At 36.6% G+C, this 25,961-nt stretch overlaps 2 protein-coding genes and 1 long non-coding RNA gene across 11 annotated transcripts; all 3 read right to left on the reverse strand.

Moving 5' to 3' along the window:
- Positions 1–116: 116 nt before the first annotated feature.
- Positions 117–4,404, reverse strand: LOC124637834 (CUE domain-containing protein 1). Its single transcript, XM_047174533.1, has 3 exons — positions 3,734–4,404; positions 2,702–2,997; positions 117–1,736 (listed from the first exon to the last, which is right to left on the reverse strand). The coding sequence occupies exons 1-3, from the start codon at positions 4,015–4,017 to the stop codon at positions 1,573–1,575; spliced, it is 744 nt and encodes a 247-aa protein (XP_047030489.1). The 5' UTR covers positions 4,018–4,404; the 3' UTR covers positions 117–1,572.
- Positions 4,405–4,950: 546 nt separating this feature from the next.
- LOC124637833 (lysosomal-associated transmembrane protein 4A) lies at positions 4,951–19,247 on the reverse strand. Of its 5 annotated transcripts, XM_047174530.1 has the most exons (8): positions 19,042–19,242; positions 17,375–17,487; positions 16,054–16,267; positions 10,807–10,945; positions 10,268–10,316; positions 9,975–10,082; positions 8,191–8,433; positions 4,951–6,958 (listed from the first exon to the last, which is right to left on the reverse strand). In XM_047174530.1, the coding sequence occupies exons 2-8, from the start codon at positions 17,480–17,482 to the stop codon at positions 6,857–6,859; spliced, it is 963 nt and encodes a 320-aa protein (XP_047030486.1). In that variant the 5' UTR covers positions 17,483–17,487; positions 19,042–19,242; the 3' UTR covers positions 4,951–6,856. The 5 variants fall into 5 exon arrangements, with proteins under 5 accessions (XP_047030486.1, XP_047030485.1, XP_047030488.1 ...); XM_047174529.1 differs by lacking the exon at positions 9,975–10,082 and having other exon boundaries at positions 10,160–10,316; positions 19,123–19,247; XM_047174532.1 differs by lacking the exon at positions 9,975–10,082 and having other exon boundaries at positions 10,160–10,316; positions 10,807–10,915.
- Positions 19,248–20,657: 1,410 nt separating this feature from the next.
- On the reverse strand, positions 20,658–24,809 carry LOC124637621. 5 transcript variants are annotated; one of them, XR_006985265.1, is made up of 5 exons: positions 24,676–24,809; positions 24,404–24,535; positions 24,180–24,318; positions 22,515–23,887; positions 20,658–21,858 (listed from the first exon to the last, which is right to left on the reverse strand). It is a non-coding gene; the product is annotated as an uncharacterized LOC124637621 (long non-coding RNA). The 5 variants fall into 5 exon arrangements; XR_006985263.1 differs by lacking the exon at positions 24,676–24,809 and having other exon boundaries at positions 20,658–21,527; positions 21,649–21,858; positions 24,404–24,669; XR_006985264.1 differs by lacking the exon at positions 24,676–24,809 and having other exon boundaries at positions 20,658–21,527; positions 22,997–23,887; positions 24,404–24,669.
- Positions 24,810–25,961: the final 1,152 nt, after the last annotated feature.

The raw sequence follows: 25,961 nt of genomic DNA on the forward strand, positions 1-25,961 counted from the left end.
AACATTGAATTTGCATGTTAAAGTATAATAAACTGTGTGCAAAACAGGAATAACATTTGGGAGTATAATGGTGAAATATGTCAGTATTTATTCAAATTATACAAATTTTCTGAACCCTAACAAGTGCCGGCAATCATAGACCAGGGTTTTGTAACAAACTTTAACGTTTTTGTACACGGTGTTCTTCTTTCACTATTCTGATTAAGATTATCCTATATATAATTAACTGCTTTCGTGAGAAGGTATAGGTATGTGGGACAACAGTATGAATTTGTGTGAAAACTGTGAAAATTAACTTAGGTCTTGTCACTACAAAAGCTACTTAAAATAGGCTTAATATTAACGTTATTTTATTCGTATTTTCTGTAAACACCAAACGGCTCAAACATTCCTAACAGATGGATGCAATGTACGGCATCTCGCTTCAATGGAATGAATGCGCAGTATAGCTATTATTCAGGTTTCAGTAATGTCGCGTGGTCATGGTCGATCGTGCGGACCAAAGTACTGTCGGTGCATAATCTAACTACCTATCATCTTACAGATTTCGATCAACGAGATGACCCAAACAAAATGAGCATCTAACTCTAACGGCACTAAAATTCGTGGATCGAAACAAAGCAGACTAGTTATCTAATAGAACAGTTATTTACATTACCTTCCTAGCTAGCTATGAAATGGTTAGTTATAATTTATATTATACATTTGTTTCTTTTATCAGCCTTTCTTTGAAATCGTATCCATGCCCAGCATAATAATTATTAAGTAATTCTCGTATAGAGCACAGATGTTTGTGCATAATTAAGTTACCGAAGAGTCGACCACTCGATTACCATCTCTATGTAAATTGACTCTCTATGTTCTAGACTAGATGTAGGTAACTCTGTAGATATACCTACTTATCTATAGGTGCTGGTATTTGAGTGCCATGTCTTACCATTATTGGATGCATTGACTCTCATGGAACTACTGGAAGATGTATGTGAAAATATTTTAGTTCTTAGTACTTATAGAATCGCCATATGAATACTATTTCTATAAACCTGTCTGACAAAGGCCAGGGCCGTCTTTAACCTATAGCCGGGTGGAACTTCGTGTATCATGCCCGATACAAACGCTCTCGTGCATTCTGCTATACGTACTTTAGAATACAGAATTCATGTAATTTATCTCACAAAAGCTACATTTAAGGATAATTTAATAGAAAATATTATATTATCTAGCCTTTTAGCATATGACAAGTGCGACGGCCCTTCTATGCAGGCGAACCTCTGGTTCCTATTTATCATTTTGACGGACGCAGTAAAAGCATGATCTACCTACTCACTTATATTTTACATAGTTTATTGCAACTTTTAACAACATTAACGCAACCTCGCTACATCCGACAACATTTGATACTAAAGGAGTAACTGCTAGTGCTGGCTGATCCTTTAAAGTGCTTTTACAGAAAAATATCAATCGTATTCCTTTCCTAAATGTACAAAACAGACCCAGTCTTATCCGTAACCTTGTAACTTCTTTTAAGGCTATCTCATCTCTATCTGAAAGTTCGTAGAGTGGAAATGTAGTTTATATTTTAACGTGATGCTGTGGGCGGTCGTCGTCATCACTGTGTTCCTCTTGGAGGAGCAGGCTGTCAGGCGGGCCGCGCGGAGGAGCTCGCGCGCTGCCTGACCGCCGCGACCCGCCCCGGCTGAACATCTTCGACAACTGGGCAAATTTCTTCCGAGAAGCTGCGAAATGACGCAATGAATTAGTTTTGCTTGCATCTTTTATTATATTTAGCTGGAATTTTAATGAGGTTGGCGCACATGTTAGTGTTAGCGCTGCGGTTTCTGCACGGAAGTCCCATAGTCCATAGGTATAAATAAAGGTTTATATGCATTATTGTATAAATGATACAAGAACACGTAATGTGGTACCATTGATCTAAATTGTGGTTGACTAATTGTTTAGAAACTTAATAATTAATCGAATTGTTCATGCATGTCGTAATGCTAGAGCAAGCTGTTGATCCACAATGTCGATAATAATAAACTACTTACCAAACGCTTGCGTAAATATTGGCATGCTAATTATAGTACGATGCTTTGTTTAGGAGCTCGCAGCGTGACTAGCACCCCACAGAGACTACGATAAAGTAAACATTTAGGAAGATTGACGAGCCAATCATCAAACAAAGTACCTATATCTAAGGTATACAACCCTTTTAAGTGCAGTCTATACCAACATCATGGCAATTTAGGACCCATAAAATCATGACGAATACTGCGAGTTCATTAGAACTCCTTCATTACTGGAAGCCATAAGGAAGCTGAAGGTAATGAGTTTTTCTAAACTACGGCTTGACTTTACCAGTCGTACTTAATCATTAGATGCCGGATCTAACTAACTTCAGGCATAACATACATATAGGCTGTCTATAATTTTATCAATAATCTTAAATCATGAAAATTACTTCGGTCGTTTAGAACAGCTTAATTATATAATTGCTATAATTTATCGTTTTGATGCGTGCGTCATGTCCCTACAGTTGGATAGACTGGATAGAGCCCGCGGGCTCCTGCATATAATATTTCAAGTACATAACTACCTACCTACACATTCTCAACATCTCGATGATCAGGTTGAGTGTTTTATAAATTTTGCTAACTACAGGGTCACGTTAAAATCGCTGAAAAAACATCTTATTACTCACATTTGCCCATATTTTTCAGTCTCTCCTTGAACGCTGCCTCATCATCGTGACACTTAGTCTTCTGGCCTTGCTCGCTGTCCAGCGCTGCCATGAATTCCTGATTCCACCGCAGCTCCGCCATAAACTCCTCGTTCTGCAAGAAGGTGGCGATGCGATCGTCGTCCATCTCTAGGCTCAGGTCTATTCTAGCGTCTGTCCCTGGCGGTATTCGGAGAAACATTGGAGGTAGTGGCCCCAGCATTCTGGGCACCCATTTCCTTCTTACAGCTAATGGAATCGATTCGTCGTCAACATCTCTGTAATAAGAAAATGGAGTATAATATTCCGTTAAACTATACATTGCCCCTTATCATAAGAGAACAGATGGAAAATCTGGATTAATTCCAGAAACAGGCAATTATAGGTACTTCAGCGAGGAGGTGAATTTTTGGCCTTAGCACACTGACCTCCTAACTCTTAAGTGAAGTAGGCCTTGGCTAATTGCCAGTCAGTTTCAAACCTACATGGAGAAAAATATAATCCATGCATGCGTTCAGTAATTTGGTCTCATCTATCGACGGATCCTTCTAATACTGCATCAAAAATGCGATGACAATACAGCGACGCGACGGCGTATATACCTACTTAGTTAAATCTGTTGTTCGTTTGTGAAATAAGTGCTCAAAGTTATTAGAATACAAGTTTTGTTTGGATAATGACTGTGTTTGTTGGAAAGCTAGTGCCGGCTTTATCTACTCCAATATCTTGCCACTATGTACACTTATCTACTATAGCTACCCTAATTTTGTATCCTTGATATTCAAAATTTTCTGCTAGTCATGCTAACCTGTTGCCTTTATTGTCAGTCGGCCTACCGGTGAAGATGACAACATTGCCTACTATAGCGCGATAGCCGTAATCGCCTTGACAGACACACAATGACCTGACACGGTTTGTTTGCGTCGAGCCCGTAGAGGGTTATTGTTCTGGTTCTTCCAAACGTTACACTTTGTTATTTTAGTTTTTACTACAAGTACTTAAAAAAATACATACACGAGTGCCGTGGTGTCGTTGTCATCACCGTTGTCTGTAGCCCTGCAACCTAAACGGCGGTCTTTGCGACGAGACGGCGTGCTGCCTTCCACGCGCTCCATCTCGAGCCTTAATCGTTCATTCTGGTTATCAGTACTCATAGCTAGAAGTTGGTCAATCGTGGCATCAACCGCGCCCTGGTTAGCGCGCAGTACGGCTTCAATAACATCGTCGTCCATATCCGGGAACATCGTCTTGAAATCGGTCATTGCCTGCGTAAACTCCAGCTGCATGGTGGACGCCATCGCGCGGCCGGCCCGCGGCTCGCGGCTTGCCTGAAACGTCACGAGCGCGCGCCCCTCGCCGGTGAAACAGCTGATACGTGACGCAGGACTGCCGCAGTGCTGATGGAGTCCGTCGCCGTGCGCCCCGCAGCCATCCTCGTGGCGCACTACACGCCGGCTCGCTGTGTCCTTTACTCACTAATTAGCAGTTCGTTTGATGCAATACTATTGTATGGCAGCGCGGTGCACCGGCCGCTATCATGATGTGCAATTTTCACTTTCGTCGTTTTCAGAATATGTTCTGCGCAGGCGCGAAGCGAGGCGGGGGGTGAATCGTCGATATAAATAGAGAATGCAGGTGGCGGCGCGCGTCCCGACGGCCGGCGCGGTTGTTGGCGCCGACCCCTGCTATCGCCGGAGCCTGCCGGCTTGCTGCGCGCGCAGATGCAGCCTATTGTTTGTAAATCATGTTTGTCCCTCAACGTGACCTTTAAAGCGGCAGCGGAAGTTACGAGGATCTATCCCTGTTCTTACGTAATACGGAATTAGTTACGTAACATTTAGCTGAGGGGATGGAAAAATGAATCTATTGGCTATAATAAAACGCTAACGTTCTCAGTTTTTACCAGACTTCCAGAAAAAGAGGTTCTCGCCTCGCCTGTATGTTTTTATTTATGATTTCTTGAAGACGCGTTTTTGGATTTGGAAAGCCATATTTTACCAATGACACACTGATTGGATACACTGATATCAAAATTAGGCTCCCGTAAAACTACCACCGCTGGGACAACAGCATTTATCTAAAAATACCGCGTCAAAATCGGTTCAGCCGTTTATGTGGCACTTATAGCTCTGGCACTGGATGAACACAAGGGAAATCCGCAATAGTTTAGCACTAGCAGTAATTTCGTGAGGACTAATTTAGAACATGTTCAAAAATAAAAAGTAACAAGCTCCATTTATGTATGATTTATTTCAAGAATATTTTACATTAAGTATAATTTAGTAAGTAATATGTAATACACGTCAATTTATCGTTGGTGCATTTACAATTTAGGTTCTAACAATACACAAAATAACTAAGAATTTCATGAACAGTACAAGGTTAAGTTTATGAAGTGAGCAAATCCTGTTTGACCACTTTTTTATTTTTCGGCCTGAACTAAGATTTTTTTTTCTTCACTATTAAGCTTATAGTTTTCTTAAATGTTGTTGTAGTCCTGTGTACAAGGCATTACTCATTACAACTAATCAAAGCAAATTACAATGCAGCGACACAGTTGCTTTACAATTTAGGCCAATATGAAACTACTTACGGTGTCTTACCAAGTTACGACAAAAAGCAACGACATGATTAGCTTTCTACATCACACGCAACCTATCTAAGTAATAGTTATACTAGATAGTTTGTACCTAATTTATTTAGAATGATCGTTTAGAAGGTACTAGAAATTTGCCAACGATATGATAAGGCACCAATGAGTGGTATGCATTTTATGCCTAAAATTTTATTCAATGGCTGCATTTTGACTGAAAGAACGAAATATTACTTAACGTGATTAACTATTATATTTCAGATTTTTATGTACTTTTGTATAATAAGGTTTTATAACTATAGTTCTCACGAGGAAGGCTAATGCAAGCTCAAATTACTGTAACCCTGAGTTGTAAAACCACACATGTGTAAGTATCTGATATTAATCTCAAGTTTAAATAAACAAATGTGTCTCTTTATCTACCTATTTCAATACAAACGACTGTTGTTTTAAATTTTATGATTGCTATAGATAGTATAAATAATACTCAATCAATAATACGTACGTACGTATATTACAATAACTGGGTTGCTAACACAACACAATTTGACTGGCTGTAGAGTTTGTAAGTATATGTTTATATACATATATATCTCAATGTAAAGATTTAGGGTCACAAAGATTTTATGAACCGTCAAAAAATAGTAACGTTTTGATACAATGCAATATTCAGGAATGTCAATATGTTTCATACGCTAATAGAGACATCTACTTCTGATTTCGAGTAGGTTTACTCGAGACACTTAAAAATATACTATCACGAAATAAATCAGCATATTTCGTGTAACTAAGTACAGCAAACTATTTAACGCAAATGAGATACCTCGACAGGTGCCTCGCTAGATGTACTTAATAGTGTATTTTAATGATTGGATAGGGAATATAACTCTAATGATTTCATGAAGTACAAAAATAAAATTTATTACACTCAACGCAATGGCACTGGTATGAAATCTATGTATATTTAAATCTCTTGGATTTAAGATCGAGATAGATTTACTGGCTTAAACCTCACTATCCCACATCAAGCACAAAAGTTACAATTAACAACATTATTTAGTATTTCAAAATCAAAATAAATAAAATGAAAATTAACTCAGTAACTTGTCTAAAAATAAATACATCTAGATGAACGTGTAGGACGATGACTTTAAAAATAATTTTATAGTTTTTTTTTTACATGAAAGCAACGAGGATTACGAATGGAATTTATAATAAGGGCTTCTTTGCATTGGTGAACATTAAAAGCTCTTTGGAAGAAATCTACATTATCTTTGGACAACTAAGTGCAGTTACTTCCGTATTGAGCGTACTTGATGTTTGGTGTAGAATGAGGTTTACAATTCAAGTGGTTGACGAAGCGACTTCACGTCTTGCAGCTACTGTCAAACACCAAATTCTTACATCGTATCTGGATTATGTACTTGTAAAGTTAGCCAAGATGTGTCAGTAGACGCAAATACGTGTTTTATGGATAACAATCTTAAATTATGAGTGCCCTTTATGTAGTGATATCCTCGGTGCTGTCAATGGTTTTCTGAGATTCAGACGCGGGCTTGTGTGCCGTTCTGTGGGAGCACCACTATGGTGTTGGTCGGCTGTGGTTGCGGCTGCGGCTGTGCTTGCTCGCTCTGTGCCCTCTCCTGCTGTGGAAGGAAAAACAAGAAAAATAAACTTAGAACATCTTTTATAAAAACTGTTTTAAGATAAAATATTACAATAACTTTATGTATACCACTGCATCTTATGTACAGTTTAAAGCTGTCATTTATAAGGGAATATCATAGACATAATATTAGTAAACAGGACTGCGCATATAAACCCAAAAAACGAGCCGAGTGAAACAGTTAGTACGGAGGCTGTCTGTCCCTTTCTAATAGGGTGACTATGAGATTAAGCTATGTGAGACAAATCCGAATTTGCTAAGATTATTAAACACAGATTAGTATTGAAGTTTTAACTTACGCAGTTTGTGACCTTAAGATACTAATAAAGGCTTTTAATAATTAGCGGAATTTAGCAATATAAAAGCAGGAAGATTCGAAGTGAAGACTGTTTTTTTTGTATTTCTACTTCATATATAGACTGCTGAGACATTTATGTCGCCTTTCTTCATTTTTTGGGAAGCTATAACAATAGTACAACAGTTTTAAAATCCATCACCCATATTTTGACTCGTTACAAGAATTCATGGGCACCCTAGTTGTTTGGTTTACGAAAATGTTATTATTAGCTAACCTGTGGAACGATATATTGCAACCACCATAGGATTCACTTTTGCAAGTAGAAACGCAACACTTTTTCACCATTTTAATAGTTTAAATTGATTTAATACAAAAAAATATAAACAAAATTTTAAATGCTGATTACGCGCCAAGAATGTTCAGGGTTACCGCTAGAAAATAAAAAAAAGCAAAATAAAAATTTATGTTGTTTATGTTTTAATAATAAATACGAATAAATTAATGCGATTGTTATTAATTTGTTGACTTACAATTGTTAAAATAAGATAAAAATATAAGTGATTCAATTGTTTTTGGGAAGACAAAACTTTTGATCACAACATTTTTTTATGCTGGCAAGGTGTTAGAAAGAGACAAACAGCCTCCGTTCGAACTATCCCTCTCGGCTCGGATTTGCCTCTGTGTATTATGCAACCAATTTAGTACCTTATTGCGTTAGAATAGAGTTCATTTTCGTAAATATATATTTTGAGCGTGCGCAATCTTGTTTAGTTATATTATATCTATGGGGAATATAGCGTTATTTGTACTGAATGACAGCAACTGTCAACTGCACCAAAATGGACAGGACTGTAGGAGGCGCTACTAAAAAAAAAGGTAATTCAACAATTCAAATTCAAAATTGGAATACTAACAACGGTTGTAAGCGAGGGGTCTGCGGCGGCCATGAGCGTGGCGGCGCGGTACGAAGGAGGTGGGGTTTGTTTAACCGCCTCTTCGTAGTCCGGCAGCAGGCTGGAGTAGTCTGGCGCGGGCGCGGCGTAGGGCAGCGGCGCCCCCGGCACGTCCTCGCTGGAGATCACGAAGGGCGTCTGTAGCGCGTGTGCACGCATCGTCAGGTACTTGTAGCAGCGCCATACTACGCTGATGCAGTAACCCTGGAAATATTCAAAATTTAATTTTATAAAACTACAGTAACATCCAAATTAATATTATAAATGCGAAAGTAACTCTGTCTGTCTGTCTGTCTGTCTGTCTGTCTGTCTTTTCTTCACGCCTAAGCTACTGAACCGATTTGTGTGACATTTGGTACAGACATAGTTTGAAACTTGAGAAAGGACATAGGATAGTTTTTATTACAAAAAAAAATAAAGATAAAATTATTCCGGACATATAGCGCCATCTATTGGTCAAATCAAAAATCTGCTGGTAGTCACTATTCCACGCGAACGAAGTTGCGGGCAAAAGCTAGTTGCTTATAAGTACCGACGGCAGCAGATCAACTTGCCCGAATCTGTAAAATTTTACCAATCGAACATTAACCTTCCACTATTGTGATAAGGTTGAAAATCTATTGAAGAAAATTGTCAGATTGAAGTAGGTTGCTGTGCTGTCTGTACACGTCTTTACATCAAAGCCCTAGTAATAATAGAAATTGTACTTTAAGCTTTATCTACACAGAAGCTATTGGTAAACCCTTTAATAAAAAATAAATAAAACACCATACAATTATAATAACCGCCAAACAAACTGCTATGAAAATTAACTTCGCTTTGATTTGAGCTAGCTGCTCCTGAGTGACCGTTGCGGCACTTGATGCACCCGCTGCCGTCTGAGCGACAACCTCCTCTTCCTTAGAGATCTTGGTCCCCATGGCCCGACTAACTTAAAGTGATCAAAACTCACTGGTAACCACAACGCTGTCCAGCCGACTGGCAGTGTTACCATGCGATTTCGGAGGATGAGGTTGAGCTCAGAACATATCTTATCTATCTAGTTATCTACGTGCCGTGTGTGTAACTACTATTAGTACGTGACCAATGCACCACAACATAAGTATATGTGCATGACTTACAGCTAGGGTATTCAGTTAGGTAGCAGTAAGTTAATTGTTTTAATTGTAGTACATAAGTAAGCTACCTAGTGTGACTAAGCTGGACCTTATTTGTTAATGTCATTACCCCCTTAGAAAGGTTTGCATCCGTCGAAAAATGGTATTGGTAACTAATTTATATTAATTTGTTATTATAATGACTCCATTACTTTTCTTTTGTATTAATAAACGACTGACGTCAAAACCTCTTCATGTTTGACGTAATATACTGATCAACGAGACTTGTGTGGACAGTTTTTTTAAAGGTTACAGTCGATGAGTCATAAAAATGCTTAAGTGCATTAATTATGAAATCAACGACTCGCTTTCATGTTACTGTTCCAACTAAATTATCTTCTAGATCTGTCTACCGAAGAAACATCCGACTTCCAACTTTATAATTAGGTTATTATACCACTTTACCTTGAGCAGCACGGCAACCAAGAAGGCAGAGAGTACGACGAGCGCTAAGGCAGGCGCTGGCAGCTGCAGCAGCTGAGCTTGCCACGGGACGCGCCGTGTTTCAGCAACCAGCCGATGTATGGAGCGCAGGTAGCATAGGTACTGGCAGAAGCTAGTTTCAAGTAGTTGTTTAAAGGACTTTACCTTGAGCAGCACGGCAACCAAGAAGGCGGAAAGTACGACGAGCGCTAAGGCGGGCGCCGGCAGCTGCAGCAGCTGAGCTTGCCACGGAACGCGCCGAGTCTCCGCAACCAGCCGATGTATGGAGCGCAGGTAGCACAGGTACTGGCAGAATCTAGTTTCATATAAAGTTGTTTATATCACTGTACCTTGAGCAGCACGGCAACCAAGAAGGCAGAAAGTACGACGAGCGCTAAGGCGGGCGCCGGCAGCTGCAGCAGCTGAGCTTGCCACGGAACGCGCCGAGTCTCCGCAACCAGCCGATGTATGGAGCGCAGGTAGCAAAGGTAACCGGTCGCAGTCAGACTGGCGGGAATAAGGTAGTCTTGTAGTTATGGTTTGAGAAACATGTTGAAATTATGGTTAAAAAGGGTGACAGAAATGAAAATATGAGATTAAGTTTTCTGAAGTTACAGTGTACGGGGTGTCCAAAAACTGGTATCTGGCGAAAGACCAAGTTACATCAGTTCTGAATTAAAAAAATAATAAAATCTACAGCCTTGGCCAAATTTTAAAGTACATACTTTGATAATTTTACAACAATTACGTGTTGTATTTGCGTATTAACTAGAACACCATTGTGCATTACATATACGATACAAAGTAAACATTATAATGGTAATAATGCTGCATGAGCAAATTCGCGTTATGTCGATGTGAAGGACGTTAATTTGATCTGCAATAAAATTAGATCAACAGTATCTACAATGAATGAAATAGGTTACAAAATGTTGCGAAATTATCGTGATCACTAATGTTACATACTGTTAATTGTTCATATGCTGTAAATACTTACACTGTGATAGCAAAGTCGAATATCTGCAGACAGAAGAATGGCAATAGATGGGCGGGCTTGCCTAGAGCGGCTCCGTAGATCAGCATGAATGTGATGGCCAGGGTACACACTGTAACCAGCGCACCCACATCCACATCATCTAAGTACACACACAGTTGCAAACTGTTAAATACATTTTGAATGCGTTCTTGATCCCCGTTTCCGGCGAACAATTGTGATTTTTAAGGACATAAATGTGCAAATGGTGAATTATTAGTACCTAAGGGCCTTTTCACGTGCATACGGTTCGGTTGCCATCCACGGCACGGCAGCTGTGACGCAACTAGGGCCTACTAGGGCTTAAAGGCCTGAAACTGCCCCCTCACCTTCTTAACGCAGTTTCAGGCCTAAGCTCATTGGATAAAGTGTTAGTTGGCTGTTTTGCCCATATATTTTTATAAATATTCATAAATTCTAGAAGGCGCGGTCATGGCACATTAAGGTTAAACTAGTCGCGGGCTCGAACTCACTCAGGGGCGTGGCCAAAAAGCGCGCTGTCTCATCTGACATCGTGTGCGACAGAGATAGCCCCAGTGATGAGCAGTTAGACGCTAGTCTATTTGCACAATGCGTTTCGTGCAAACAAACACGCATACAAACACCGTTACGAATCAAAACGACATTAGACACACATACATACATGCTGCTGTGTACTGCTCGCTACCGAAAAGTCAGCAAGCGCTTACTAACTCGTACTAAAATAATAGATAGGTACTGTTATCATTTTATACTAGCCGTTTTCCCGCAGTTTCACCCGCGTCCCGTGGGAGCTACTGCCCGCACCGGGATAAAATATAGCCTATGTTACTCGCAGATAATATAGCTTTCTAATGGTGAAAGAATATTTAAAATCGTTCCAGTAGTTTTTGAGTTTATCCATTACAACCAAACAAACAAAGTTTTCCTCTTTATAATATTAGTATAGATTTCATAGAAGTTGCTTATTTTATGAGGTACCGACTAGTGATGCTCGCATGGATTTCAGTATTGTCCCAAGGCGTAGGTACCTAATAACATTTTTTATGATAACACAATGTAAAATCAGTTTGACTGGCCTGTTGGTCTAGTACTTAGTGATCTTGACTGCTATGCCGTAGGTCGTGGGTTCGATTCCCACCCAGGACAAATGTTGTCTGGGTGTTATTTATCTATAATATGTATTACATGTATTTAGAAATCAATTTTATTGATTTTATTGAACATTTTGATTTTTTTAAGCAGTAACACAGTTATTTTCGTGTCGAATAGCGTTTCTCATTTTTTTTAGTTGACATTATACATACGAAGAACGAAGAGAGCAGTAGAGACGTGTAACTCGATCACAATTTTTGTAACGAATATGAAAGATAAAACAATAAAATAGGCAAAGCGGCTTTTACCAAAGAACGGAACAGAAACATATAAAAATAATACTTTATTCCTTTAGAAATAAGGTTGCTTTCTTCTGTTTGTTTACATTCTCAAAAACGCCGACCGCGGTGTTTGCGGCAAATGCGACAAAGGCGGCGAAATTGCTTCTTGAAGTGATCTGAAACAAAAAATGGGGATTTATATAAGCGAGACCCACTATAAGTGCTTATTTACGGAGATGTGATGCGTTGCGCGGCGCGTTGCCACCCAGGTTGTCGTACATTACCTTATGTGCGATAACGCGGCCCGCTGCTGAACGAACCCCCAAAACGCCGTGTAACGCATCGCGTCTCCGTAAGCACACTAGTACTAAGTCCACTAGTCAGTCACCTTACACTACCATAGTTATAAAACCTCTTCATTTTTTTTAACACATACATTTATTTAGTATAAACTAGTTATTGACTGCAATCCCGCCACTCATGATCGGGGTTGTGCTTTGTATAAACATCATGTCCCGGTGTGAATTACCACTGGGCCTTTGCAAGAACGCACAATTTTCTAGCAGCTACTTTAGTCGAAATGAACGTCTGCGTCAGGATCCCTGTCACAACTCTCAGATCCTCTCGAAATACATATAGAGAGTTGCTACCTAATTGCTACCAGCTACCATTAGTTGCTACCAATTGCTACCCTCGTGGTTTTGAAGATATTCAGCATCTAAAGGTGATGATACTTCCGAAAAGCAGGAGTGAAGGTGAACGGGCTCCTTTTAGCGATGAATAGACACGCTTGTGTTTTGGCATTATTGTATCCTACTTTGAGACTGCTAAGACATTCAAACGCTCTATCATAGTCTCTCTTACCTCATCTACGTGAATGTGAAGAAATGGCAACGGTGTAAATAAATCGTACTTACTGTTGGAACGTATCATGCACTGGAGGAATATTTTCTTTATTCATGAAATATCCTCTCGCTGATCTTTTGAGCTTCTTCCTGCGGGCGCTTAGTTTTAGACGCCCTTTTTGCCCCATTCGCCAAGTTTTTGAATCTGTTCCACAAAAATAACATTATAATTATACCAAGTTATAATTACACGGTATTATATTTTTTTTTAATAAAAATTGCATATGCCAGCAACAAACTTGATTCAATTTGAAAAAGAACGTATTCGTGTTTTTTCAAATTGTAATTGTTCAATTATTTATTGTTTCATTTTAGGTGGAAGTAAAGATTTGAAAATACAGTATTTGTATAAATGTATTTTATTCAAAATCAAAACTCATTTATTCAAACTTGGCTGCAAAACAGCACCTTTCGAACGTCAAAAAAAATATTAAATATAATATATTAATTATAAAATATTTGTCACAAAAGTACCTAGAAAGTATGTTTACCAAAAATAAAGTACGTAATAAAGTATATAATAAAAATATATAATAAAAATATAAAGTATATAATAAAAAAGTATGGTTGGCAACCCTAGTCGCGTACCTTCTCACGGAGCCCACGCGCGATGACCACAATATAAATATACCTAGGTACCTACAGCGTGCTCGAGCAACGCTCACAGAGACACGGACATCACACGATGTTTTGGCGCAATCGGCGCTCTCGCACTCAAAGTTTGAACAGTACAGACCTACAGCCACAAAATATGTAGACTACACTTTTTATACCTACTCACAGTTTACAAACACTATTGACCGTTCGAGCGGGAACTGTTGGACGCGCAAGCCGTAAGTGAGTCCTGAGTTGAGGGCCTCAACTTGAGGCACAATATCGTGTCCGTGACTGGTCTCTGAGCTGTGTTTATGGATTTTACGATATAAATTATCGTAAACCTCAAAACATTTTGTGATAATACCTACCATCTTACCTACCGATAATCAAAATGCTTTTATGTAGGTACTTACCCGCGGCTTCGTTCACGTTAATTACGAATAGGTACATAGCGTACGCGGCAAGTTGATCTAAAATGGCGATCGTTTCTATGGTTACATTTTGGTTCAACTTACGTGCCGCGAATAATAGCTAGGTACCTACCTAATAAATAATTTACTATAGTGCCATCTTTTATAGAGCAACTGGTGTACTTCTATCCTACCTACCTATCGACACCACCGGAGGCAGTCCCAAGTCGTGTGGTTCAACGGTAAACCAGAAACGTACCTATTAGCTTTACTCGTACTTACCTACTTTGATTTATGGAAAAATAATAATAGTACCTAATTTAGGTATATATGATAAGTAGGTAAGAGGTAAACCTATCTAATAAGGAAGCTTAGGTATGATAACTTGTACTACTTACCCATTGTTTCTTGTTTCTTATTGTTTTCCACACGTGTTTTGCACTCAATGAAAACCACTTCACTGAAATAGTATCCACTATTCCACTCAAACCAACAATTCCAATCACAAACGAAAATACTAAGTCCAAAGTTCAGTGCCAAGTCAAACAGATAAAGAAGGTAGTATCGAAATCCAGAGTTTTAGCCGGGGGTCAGTGTAATGTTTACGTACGATAAGCGCTAGGAGAATAGTCTACACACATACGATACGAAAGACGTGGGCCGCAGCAGCAGACTGAGCCCAAAACAATCAAACAAATAGTTGCACTAAAATTTGCACAGTTGCACGACAAAATATCGTGCAAAACGTAAAAATTGTAGAAATAAGCATGTGTGTATAAGCGTCTTTCTCCGCTCCGCCCCGCGCTTCTGCCGGGGGGAATGCTATTGAGTGAAATGCACGACAATTCATCGCAAAACGAGTACGTAAAAAAAGACGAAGAGTGCTTCAGAAAAAAGCGTTTTCTGAAAAAACTACTGTATAAATCAATTTGAAATAAATTTTATAGAACTCTTTAGTAATTGAGCTATGTCGGAGCGGACTTCGTTTTGGAGATTTTACATGTTTTATGGGACTTTTTAACACTCAAAGTTGCGTTAAAATTGTCTAGAAAAACGGAACTTTGTTGGCTCATAACTTTTTACTGGGATTTTTTTATTTTTTTTTAAATCCGTACAGACAAACTTAATAACAATATAAAACGATATCAAGTTTAATTTTGAATGTATTATGTCACAATGTAGAGTAAAAGCACTCCGAACTTTGTATGGGAAAAATATCGACTAGTGTAACCTTAACATTGTAATTTAATTATGATAAAAATGATTCATTATATTTATTGTAATCGTGTGGTTTCTGTTCTGCCTATTCAAGAAAAAAAAAACAATAATATGAGCCAGTTGCTGACGTAGTTTGAAAAACGTGCAACTATGCATAATTTTATGACATAGCTTAGTTTTGTACTCAAGGTCACAGTTGGTTTTTCAAACACGTAAGAGTAGTTATATTAATTCACATTATTATAACATACAATACATTTTTAAAATGCCTTACATCGTCTTTTCTAAGTAAGACAATATCTGATGTAAGCAGTGAAAGTAGGCATTGGCAAAGTCGCTAAAATCAATACTTCAACGAGATGACGTATAGCAGAGCTGAGTGCAGTACGTTTACTCGAAAATAATGGCTCTCTCTTACTACATATACAGGCTTTATATTGAAAGTTGTAAGAGTTAAAATAAATTATGAAGGTCCTGAAATTGTCACAACACAAACTTATCATGCTGAAATAAAAAAAATGCTATGATCATAAAGAAAGTCATAATCGAAGAATTTTAGCAACATGTAGTGTAGCCACTTTGGGCCTAAAATATATTTTCATTTTAGGGGATAAATCAAGATATCTTGAAATAGCTAACCAATATCCTCTAACCTCGTAGACGCAGAAGGTCCTATAATCTGTAAAAGGACATAGGTACCTATTCTATATTCAAAGTCATACTTACGATATATAAGGCTATGATCTCGAGGCTGTCCAATATGCTGAGGGATGGAGCTCGGAGGCGCTTCCACGTTCGACAAGGGCGTAGGGATGGCTTCATTGACGCGCGCTACGTTACCCCAGTCAGCCATGGGGGCAGAGTCCCGCTCTAACTCGTCCAGCAAGCGAGGGTCGCGGACAATGGCCGCCAGGAACCCAAGCGCTATGAGGTGTAGCATCTACAAAGAAAATATTTTAATATTATTGATCGTCGTATGCAGCAGATGTTCTAATTGTGTATGTTTAAGTATATAGACGAAAAAACTTAAATAAATGTAATTTTGAATAATTCTAAAAAAATAACGTTTTTTTTTAGAATTATTATATTTTCTATAGCTTTTCCGCATGTTTTTTAGTTATACATGAAAATCTGTATGTAGGTATGTAATTAGGAAACATAGTAAAAAAAACTCGAGATTTTCTTCAGCTTTTCCACAAGGAGCAAGCGTTATTATAATTAATGACATCGCAGTGTAGTGTAGATAGGACCTATTTGCATTAAGGTCAGGTGCATACCACGTAATTGTTCTAAGATGCACGTGGATGTCTGTGACTATGATACGATCTTAAAAAGATGCTTGATTAACAATACCTACTAAGTAACTACAAAATCCGAGTACTTCTAGAACAAACATCCCAGTTTTAGCATGCTTGACACTTTCCTACTAGTCGCTATGGGACCTTGATAGGATGCATTTAAATGGGCCTCATGAGCTTTACCTAGTAGGACCTAAATGCAAATGCAAAAATTATGCGTCATTTCAGTTAAATACTCAGGTATACAGCATTTAGCAGGATAAATAATTACAACAAACATATCCCAATTACAAATTATTTAGCAATAAGCTTCATTAATTTATGTACCACACATCTATTTTCAACGAAAAACGAGGAAAACGAAAATAAGCAGTTCATCCTACTAATAGGTAATAAGCGATTTAACTCGTGTTTTCCGACAAGCTAAGTCTTATAGTAGTTTCTAAATAGGACTAAGCTGAATTTCTAATGAGATTTAAAAATATGAAATCCGCAAATTAGATAAGGAGCATAATTATTTCTTGTTTGGTTTTCTAAAAAGAAGCAGAATTAATAATAAACTGGCTTTTTGTTATGTAATAATAATTATAGTGGACGTCTTTTCAATAACATTCAAATTCCAATAGGTACCTAAAGGTACATCAGTTTATTGGCTACATCTTTGAAATTATTCTAGAAATCCAGTATGGCTGTGTTTAAATAAATACCAGGTTTGTTATGAGAAATAAATATCATTATTTCTAACTTACAAGATGCCATGTTCCCAGCAGTATGGTTCCTGTGCGTACATGAAGACAGAAGCAACAGCGCCATTCGCTGTTGCGCTCACTCCCCAGTTTGGGCCGAAACCTTAACATTGTACCTGTAAAAAAACTACACATTATTTTCTAATACATTCTTCAGGTATGTTGTACTAATTTTAAAAATAAAACCCCACTAACTTCAAAATTGACCTGTACTAAAGGAAACAATGACTCAAGTCATAATTATTGCTACAGAAATAAAAACCAAATCTGATGATATACTTTGGTCAGGCTTGACTGTTTTTTATTGGCTTATCATTATTTATCAAGAATATTTATTAATTTATAAACAGCGTTCACATGTTGTAATTCAGACAAGTGGAGATAAGGCACGAAGTTTAATTGAATTGAATTTAAATTAAGAAAATTGTGTTAATTGATGTTGCCTTGAAGTAAGACTTAAGAAATTCATTGTTCATTCCCATCATTCAATTAGTTATCGTTGTGTGACAAATAAATATTATGGTTCTCATTTTGACGAGCTTTGAGTGAAAGGCTACTTGAAATTTAGAAGAAGCCAATTTAAAGTCTGAAAACTTGATTAAAAAACTTTCGATTGATTTTGTCCTCCCCATCCCAAGGATTCTACAATTTAGGTCCTTTATTAAAACCATGATAGCTTAATTCAAATCAGTTGTAAGCTAAGGTAAGAAAGGATAACGTTACAAATGTTGTTGCTGTTTAACTAAGGTAAATAAGGATAATATTACAAACATGTAAAAACTATTCACAAGGTTACAGAAACATAACATTAATTAATTTTGTTATCAAATGTGGTGCAATACCAACAATGTTTATTAAAATACAGTCATATTAGTTGAGATGTGATTTAAAAATTGAATTTTCTTATCACATTGGGTAATAACATGACCAAGGTGATTTATATTTTCAATTTTCTATAAGTTTTAATTTTTGTAAACAGTAGAAATAATCACATTTATCAATGATATTGGAGTTGGAGGGGTCAGAAATACGTCAATAACATTACCATGACCCCAATAAGGTCAGAAGGTTGATTTTGACCCAGACAGGACCTGCATGCAGTATGGAAGTATGCCAATTACATACTGGCCCTTATTGAGTCATATGTCATGCTTACTCAGTGGAACAGAAGCCTGTTCATGTTTAATGAATTATATTTTATACTTAAGGCAATAATCCAATCAAGAGCAGTCAGTATAGAGAATCGAGAAGGTAACATTAGGAATATTAATAAGTAACTTGTTTGTCTTCCCAACTTCTGCAGTAATAATCATTTCACCATTTCATGACATACGAAAACTAAAGAGTTGTTCAATATATTCTGTTTTTACTTTAAACAACATTAATGCTCGTTGACTTACAATATTATTCGGAGCAATAGAAAGTAAAGCTGCAATTTCATGAAACGGTTATTACTTAGCAGCTGTAAAAACCGATTTAGACAATGCCTACGTTAGCTTTTAACGATTAAACTAAAACTGTTGTTGATAACGAGGCAATCGAATATCGCCTTCAACAGCGAATGCATGCAAAATTTTACTAACATCGCATATGTTTATGTACGTAACAAATTCTGCCTATCGTAATTGGATTATAAGGTTGTATGGTCATTACAAATGGAGAGTACTTGCCTGTTTCAGTGATTCTTTATTTTGTAAATTTACCACAAACACTTCGAGAAAAATACTTATCACAAATAAAAATATACCTACATACGAAGTTGGTTTTATTTTCTCTTTACAACTCTGTCTGCTTGTCTGTGTAATTTCTAATCATTCATTTGTACATCAATCACAATCACAACACAGTAGTTCAATCATGAATGAACCCGATTGGAAAATAGTGTTGCAAGTAAAAGCACAATGTTAACGTAATTCCCGGAAAACTCTACCTCACTACATTCCGTAATATGTATTATTCTAGAAGTACTTATCTAAATAAAAAGGATCTTGTTGTTATTTACTTCGTACTTGATACGATGCAAAAAATAACACGAATTAAAAAAAAACAAGCGCCGAAAAATGAGCGACGTATTTATAAAATAATAGGACGTAAAGTCTCAAATAATAGGACGTGCGAGGCCCATGTCCGGGTTTTCAAAAACCGACTATTATAATAGATTAATTTGAATGTTGCAATCCCTAGATTGCCATGTGTTTACAAAAGATTACAATTTGTAGTATGAGGGAAAAAAAAAGGCGGGAACCATTGAAGTGGAAAGGCGCGCTTTTTAATTTTGAAGCAAATTAAAATTAAAATATTAGGTTTTTTCGGGACTATATTTGTAAATAATAGTGTGAATACAGTGTAAATAAATAGTTGTAAATAAATAGTTGTAAATATGGGGAAGAAGAGGCGGCGGAAAGATGATCTCATAGATGTCCCTCCAGACGTGAATCGGCCTGAGTCCGTAGATTCGGACTCCGAACTTTCGGTGGTGTCGGCATGCTCCAACTCCAAAGTCGAGGAGTCTAAAGATAAATATGCCATTTACAAAGTCAAAGGCTACGCACGGAAGTATCCGGAGGACTGTAAGAAGGAGGAGTTGGTTGTCTTCCTTAACCATATTGACGAAGGCAGGACTTTTACTGACAGAGATCGTATGGCTCTATCTAAGGGCATACGGGAGCATGGTGTGTCTGGGGTGATGCACTTGCGAAGCATTAATAGATACAAGGTTGGCGTCACTTTCGACTTACCGAACAACGCAAATATGTTCCTGAAGAACAAAAAACTGCTGGAGCAATTATCGCTCAGAGCGTCTATTCCTGCTGGTGATACTGAGGTCACTGGGGTACTCACTTCAGTACCAGTTGATATGGCAAATAAAGAAATTTTTTCGTTGATTGGTAGTTCAAAAAATGTCATCCAGGTAAGGCGTTTCATGCGCAGGGTAAGAGGTGATGGAGGTAAGTTCTCTTTCGTTCCTACACAGGCAGTAGCGGTTACTTTTGCCTCAACCATCTTACCGCAGTACATATATTTGGATTCTTGGCGGCATGAGGTAAATAAATATATACCTCCTGTTAAGCAATGCCTTAAATGCACGCGATATGGGCATATCGCCAAATTTTGTAAAAACTCGGAAGTCTGCTCGATCTGTTCTGAGCAACACAATTTTAAAAAATGTAACGTTGCTCCGCAGGATGCCAAATGTGCAAATTGCAAGGGCAATCACATTGCAATATCTTCAGCTTGTCCAATTAAAAAACAGCAGGTAGAGGAAAATAAAATAAAATCTCGAAACGCCACTTATTCAGACCTTTTTAATGTGAATTCATTCCCAGCTCTAACGGCACGCAATATTGACACGCAAATAAATAATCTTATGAAATCAGACAAATTTATAAATACATTAGTGGAAACACTTACGAAAATATTAAGCAATAAACAAACACCCATTAATTCAATGTCGATTAAAGAAGCTCTCAAATCAACTTTATGTGATAAATTTTCTTCTGCCTGTTAATGGATATTTCGGAATTAAATATTGTCCAATGGAATGCACAAAGCTTAAATAGTAACAAACATATATTTATTGACTTTCTTTATAGACACAATATTCATCTGGCAATCATTAGTGAAACGTGGTTAAAACCGCAACACGATTTTAAAATTAAACATTATAATATTGAAAGAAATGATATTGGTAACAAACATAATGGTGTTGCAATAATCATTCATAAAAATATTAATTATACTCAAATTAAAACCTTCTGTGATAACTCATTACAAAATATTTGTGTTAAAATAAAAGTAAATAACAAAGAGTTATGTATAGTCAGTCTTTATAGTCCTTTGAATTGTAATCCGCAATTCTCAAAGGAAAAATTGGATCTATTAATAAAATCTATTCCTGAACCTTTCATATTGGCTGGTGATTTTAATGCTCATCACACATCTTGGGGCTGTGGCTCGGACTCTGTGCGTGGGCGCAGTATTCTACAGGTTATTGATGATAATAATTTGGTTCTGCTCAATGATGGTCAACCAACTACTGTTGGCTCCTTGACTTGGCGTCCTAATGCGTTGGATTTGACAGTAGTTTCATCATCTTTAGCGCTGAATTGTGAATGGAACGTACATGATTGTCCTCTTGGTAGCAGTTATCACATCCCTGTAATCATAAAAGCAGTGATTAGCAATAATAGTTACATTAACAACAGTCATTATTCTTCTAATGTTGAGCATTTGCCTGTTTATCCAAATTACAAATTGGTAGATTGGAAGAGATATACCAGTAGTGTTGATGAATTGCTATATGATTTTGAAATCGACAGTTTATGTATTACTGACACATATCTTAGATTTTGTAGCATTTTGCGCACAGCAGCCGCCAATTCTATAGTCAGTTCTGCACATTCTTCCAATAGATCTTGTTGCATTAGAAGTAATAAGCGACCTTCGCTTCCTTGGTGGAATCAAAAGTGCGCGGAAGCTGTAATAAACTTCAGAAACGCATATGTGGAATTTAAAAATAATCCATCTGAAGAAACTTATTTGCAATTTAAAAGGTTACGGGCAGTTAAAAAACTGGTTTTAAAAACAGAAAGGCAAAAAAGTTGGTTTTCCCTTTGTGAAACTTTTAATAGATCTACACCGATATCAATAATATGGAAATTTATGCGCAAATATAATAAAACATACAATGTCAGTGGTCATGAAGACGATACATGGATTTTAGATTTTCTTAAAAAATATACACCAGATTTTGTCCCATCAAGTGAAAAAATTTTCACTTCTGGTTGTAATTCTAGTAATTGCTACATGCTTGATCCCTTTACATTGCAAGAGTTGATGGCGGCTATAACTTCCAGGAGAGATACCACATGTGGTCTTGACGGAATGCCGTATATACTTTTCAAAAAACTTAATATTTCAGGTTTAAAATTATTTCTACAAATTTTGAATTTGTTATGGGAAAATGATATTATACCCCATAATTGGAAGGTTGATTGCCTAGTACCCATTCTAAAACCTGATAAAACTAAAATGTGTCCTGATTCTTATCGTCCCATAGCTCTTACTTCTTGTGTTGGTAAATTGTTTGAACAACTGTTAAAACAACGCTTAGAATTTTATATAGAAAAAAATAGTATCTTACCATCAAATCAATTTGGTTTTCGTAGGAATCGTTCCGCTCGTGAAAGTATTTGTCAACTGCAGCTTGATATTTATAAATCCATAACAGCAAATGAAAATCTGGTTGGAGTGTTCTTTGATGTTGCAGGTGCATTTAATAGTGTAAATATAGATATTCTATGTGATGAGTTATCACAGATAGGGATTCCGGGAAAAATCATTAATTGGCTATCAAATTTCCTTAATAATAGGGAAGTATTCGTAAAATATAATAGGCACCTTTATGGTCCTAGACTATCGGCTAAGGGAGTTTGTCAAGGTGGAATATTGTCACCTTTAATATTTATATTGTATATACATAGATTAAATTTAATTTTAGGGGCTCAAGTTAAAAATCTACAGTTTGCAGATGATCTTGTGGTTTATTCATCTGGGAAGAACATTTCGCAAGTAGTTGAGACAGTCAATGTTGCATTAACACATTTGCACAATTACTTCTCTTACCTTGATCTCACTATCAATCCATTAAAGTCCAAAGTAGTCGTTTTCGGTAAGCGGAATCATAATTTACCCGCTGTGTTGTATCATAATTGTGCATTACCCAGCTCTCTTGAAGTTAGATTTTTGGGAGTTATATTTACACACAATTTGTCCTGGAGTAATTACATTAGGAATATTGTTGCCAAAGCAAATAGAGGTTTTAATGTTTTAAAATCCTTGAGTGGAACTTACTGGGGAGCAGACCCAAAAATATTATTATTGTTATATAAATCTTTAGTACGTAGTCACTTTGAATATGGTTTTTATTGCTTTGTTGCAGATTCAAAACATGTAAATAGTTTAAATATTTTGCAAAACAAATGTTTGCGGGTTATTACTGGGGCATTCAGAAGTACTCCTGTGAACGCTTTGCAGATTGAATGTAATGTTGCACCTCTAGCTATTCGTTTTGATTTCTTATTGGAAAGATTCTTTCTGAAGCTTTATAGTGTTTCTGGTAATAGTCTTTTAAACAATCTTGTACATTTAGCTACACATACTACTTTAAAACCTTTTTATATATTACAAAGTCTTAACAAATTTAAAGCTTTTATTGAAAATATTAACATTCATCAATCAAAACATATCCTGCCTTGTTATGAAGGTTCATTTAGTAGTAAATTTCCGGCTATAACTGTCATTATAAAGAAGAGAAAAGAATTGTCTTCTAAAGAGGATGTGTATAATATGTTGTCAGAGTGGTCAGATCACAAATTTGTATATACTGATGGTTCCAAGAATGATAGAGCGGCTTCTTTTGCTATTTATGAGCCTACTTCAAATATCGGTATAGGCATGAAAATTGACAAAAATGCCAGTATTTTTACAGCTGAAGCTGTTGCAATCTTGAGTGCACTGAAACATATAAAAAAATCCAATTTAGAGTCTAGTAAATGGGTCATAATAAGTGATAGCATGAGTGTCCTACAAAATATAGCAAATAATAAATTCCATGCTAACACTAACTACATTATTCATCTGATTAAGGAAATGTGGGTACAATTGATTGAGTCAAATATTGAAGTTCAATTTGTATGGGTACCATCTCATATTGGCGTTAAAGGAAATGAAAAAGCAGATTATCTTGCCAAAAAAATTGTCGAACTAGAGGATTCAATTCCCAGCAGCGATAAAAGTGTTTCCATACCTTACACAGATGTAGTTAGTCTCTTAAGGCAACGCATGTGTGAAGCGTGGGGGAGACATTCATATAATTGTGTGCACAATGAAAATGTGGGTTCATGGTTTAATACTCTCGATGTCCAAGTTAATACTGTACCTTGGTTCTGTAAAAATAACATTTTTTTAAATAGGAAATTTTATTCAATTATTTGTCGTATGCGTTTTGGTCATTGCAGATTAAATTATCACCTTCATCGTCTCAAAATGGTCAGCTCAGCATATTGTGATTATTGTCAATTGCAAAAGGTTCAAACACTACATCACATCTTTTTTGAGTGTTCGTCTTTCAACATTCAGCGCCTTGTGTTGTCGGATGAGCTTCTAAAAATTTACAAAAATCCTGAAATGGTCCCGCTTAGCTTACAGGAGTTGCTTATGAATGCTTCAACTTATATATATTTGTACAGATTCATATTGGAAACAGTTAATGACATTTAAATGTTCATAAAAGTTAGCATTACCTTTGTATATATAATTTATATATAGTTTTTTAAAATATTCTATTATATTTGTCTAATTTATGGTGTATATAAATAAATAATAGCATATGAATAGGGGAAAAAGGTGAAACCTTTAAATAACATCAACTTGACGTAAAAAATACGTTGACAATGTCTTTAAAAAAAAAAAAAAAAAAAATTGATATGACTTGACATGAAATTATGCCTTTAACGGCTGGATTAGGGAAAAAAAAAAACCTGTATAATAAAAGAAGACAATGACTTGACAAAAAATTATTGATTTGACATGAATTAAACACGTATGACAAAATTTTTAAAAAATATTACGAAAGAAATAAATACCTACGAAAGACTAGGCAGTATGGTCGAAAGACTTTAGCCTGCCCTATGGGCAAAAAAAAAAAAAAAAAAAAAATTGTAGTATGAGGCATGCATAGACATAATATTAGTAAGCAGGACTGCGCATATAAACCCAAAAAACGAGCCGAGTGAAACAGTTAGTACGGAGGCTGTCTGTCCCTTTCTAATAGGGTGACTATGAGATTAAGCTATGTGAGACAAATCCGAATTTGCTAAGATTATTAAACACAGATTAGTATTGAAGTTTTAACTTACGCAGTTTGTGACCTTAAGATACTAATAAAGGCTTTTAATAATTAGCGGAAATTAGCAGTATAAAAGCAGGAAGATTCGAAGTGAAGACTGTTTTTTTTGTATTTCTACTTCATATATAGACTGCTGAGCCATTTATGTCGCCTTTCTTCATTTTTTGGGAAGCTATAACAATAGTACAACAGTTTAAAAAATCCATCACCCATATTTTGACTCGTTACAAGAATTCATGGGCACCCTAGTTGTTTGGTTTACGAAAATGTTATTATTAGCTAACCTGTGGAACGATATATTGCAACCACCATAGGATTCACTTTTGCAAGTAGAAACGCAACACTTTTTTACCATTTTAATAGTTTAAATTGATTTAATACAAAAAAATATAAACAAAATTTTAAATGCTGATTACGCGCCAAGAATGTTCAGGGTTACCGCTAGAAAATAAAAAAAAAGCAAAATAAAAATTTATGTTGTTTATGTTTTAATAATAAATACGAATAAATTAATGCGATTGTTATTAATTTGTTGACTTACAATTGTTAAAATAAGATAAAAATATAAGTGATTCAATTGTTTTTGGGAAGACAAAACTTTTGATCACAACATTTTTTTTTTATGCTGGCAAGGTGTTAGAAAGAGACAAACAGCCTCCGTTCGAACTATCCCTCTCGGCT

This window comes from Helicoverpa zea, chromosome 16 (assembly GCF_022581195.2).
Source record: "Helicoverpa zea isolate HzStark_Cry1AcR chromosome 16, ilHelZeax1.1, whole genome shotgun sequence".
Classification (NCBI taxonomy): domain Eukaryota; kingdom Metazoa; phylum Arthropoda; class Insecta; order Lepidoptera; family Noctuidae; genus Helicoverpa; species Helicoverpa zea.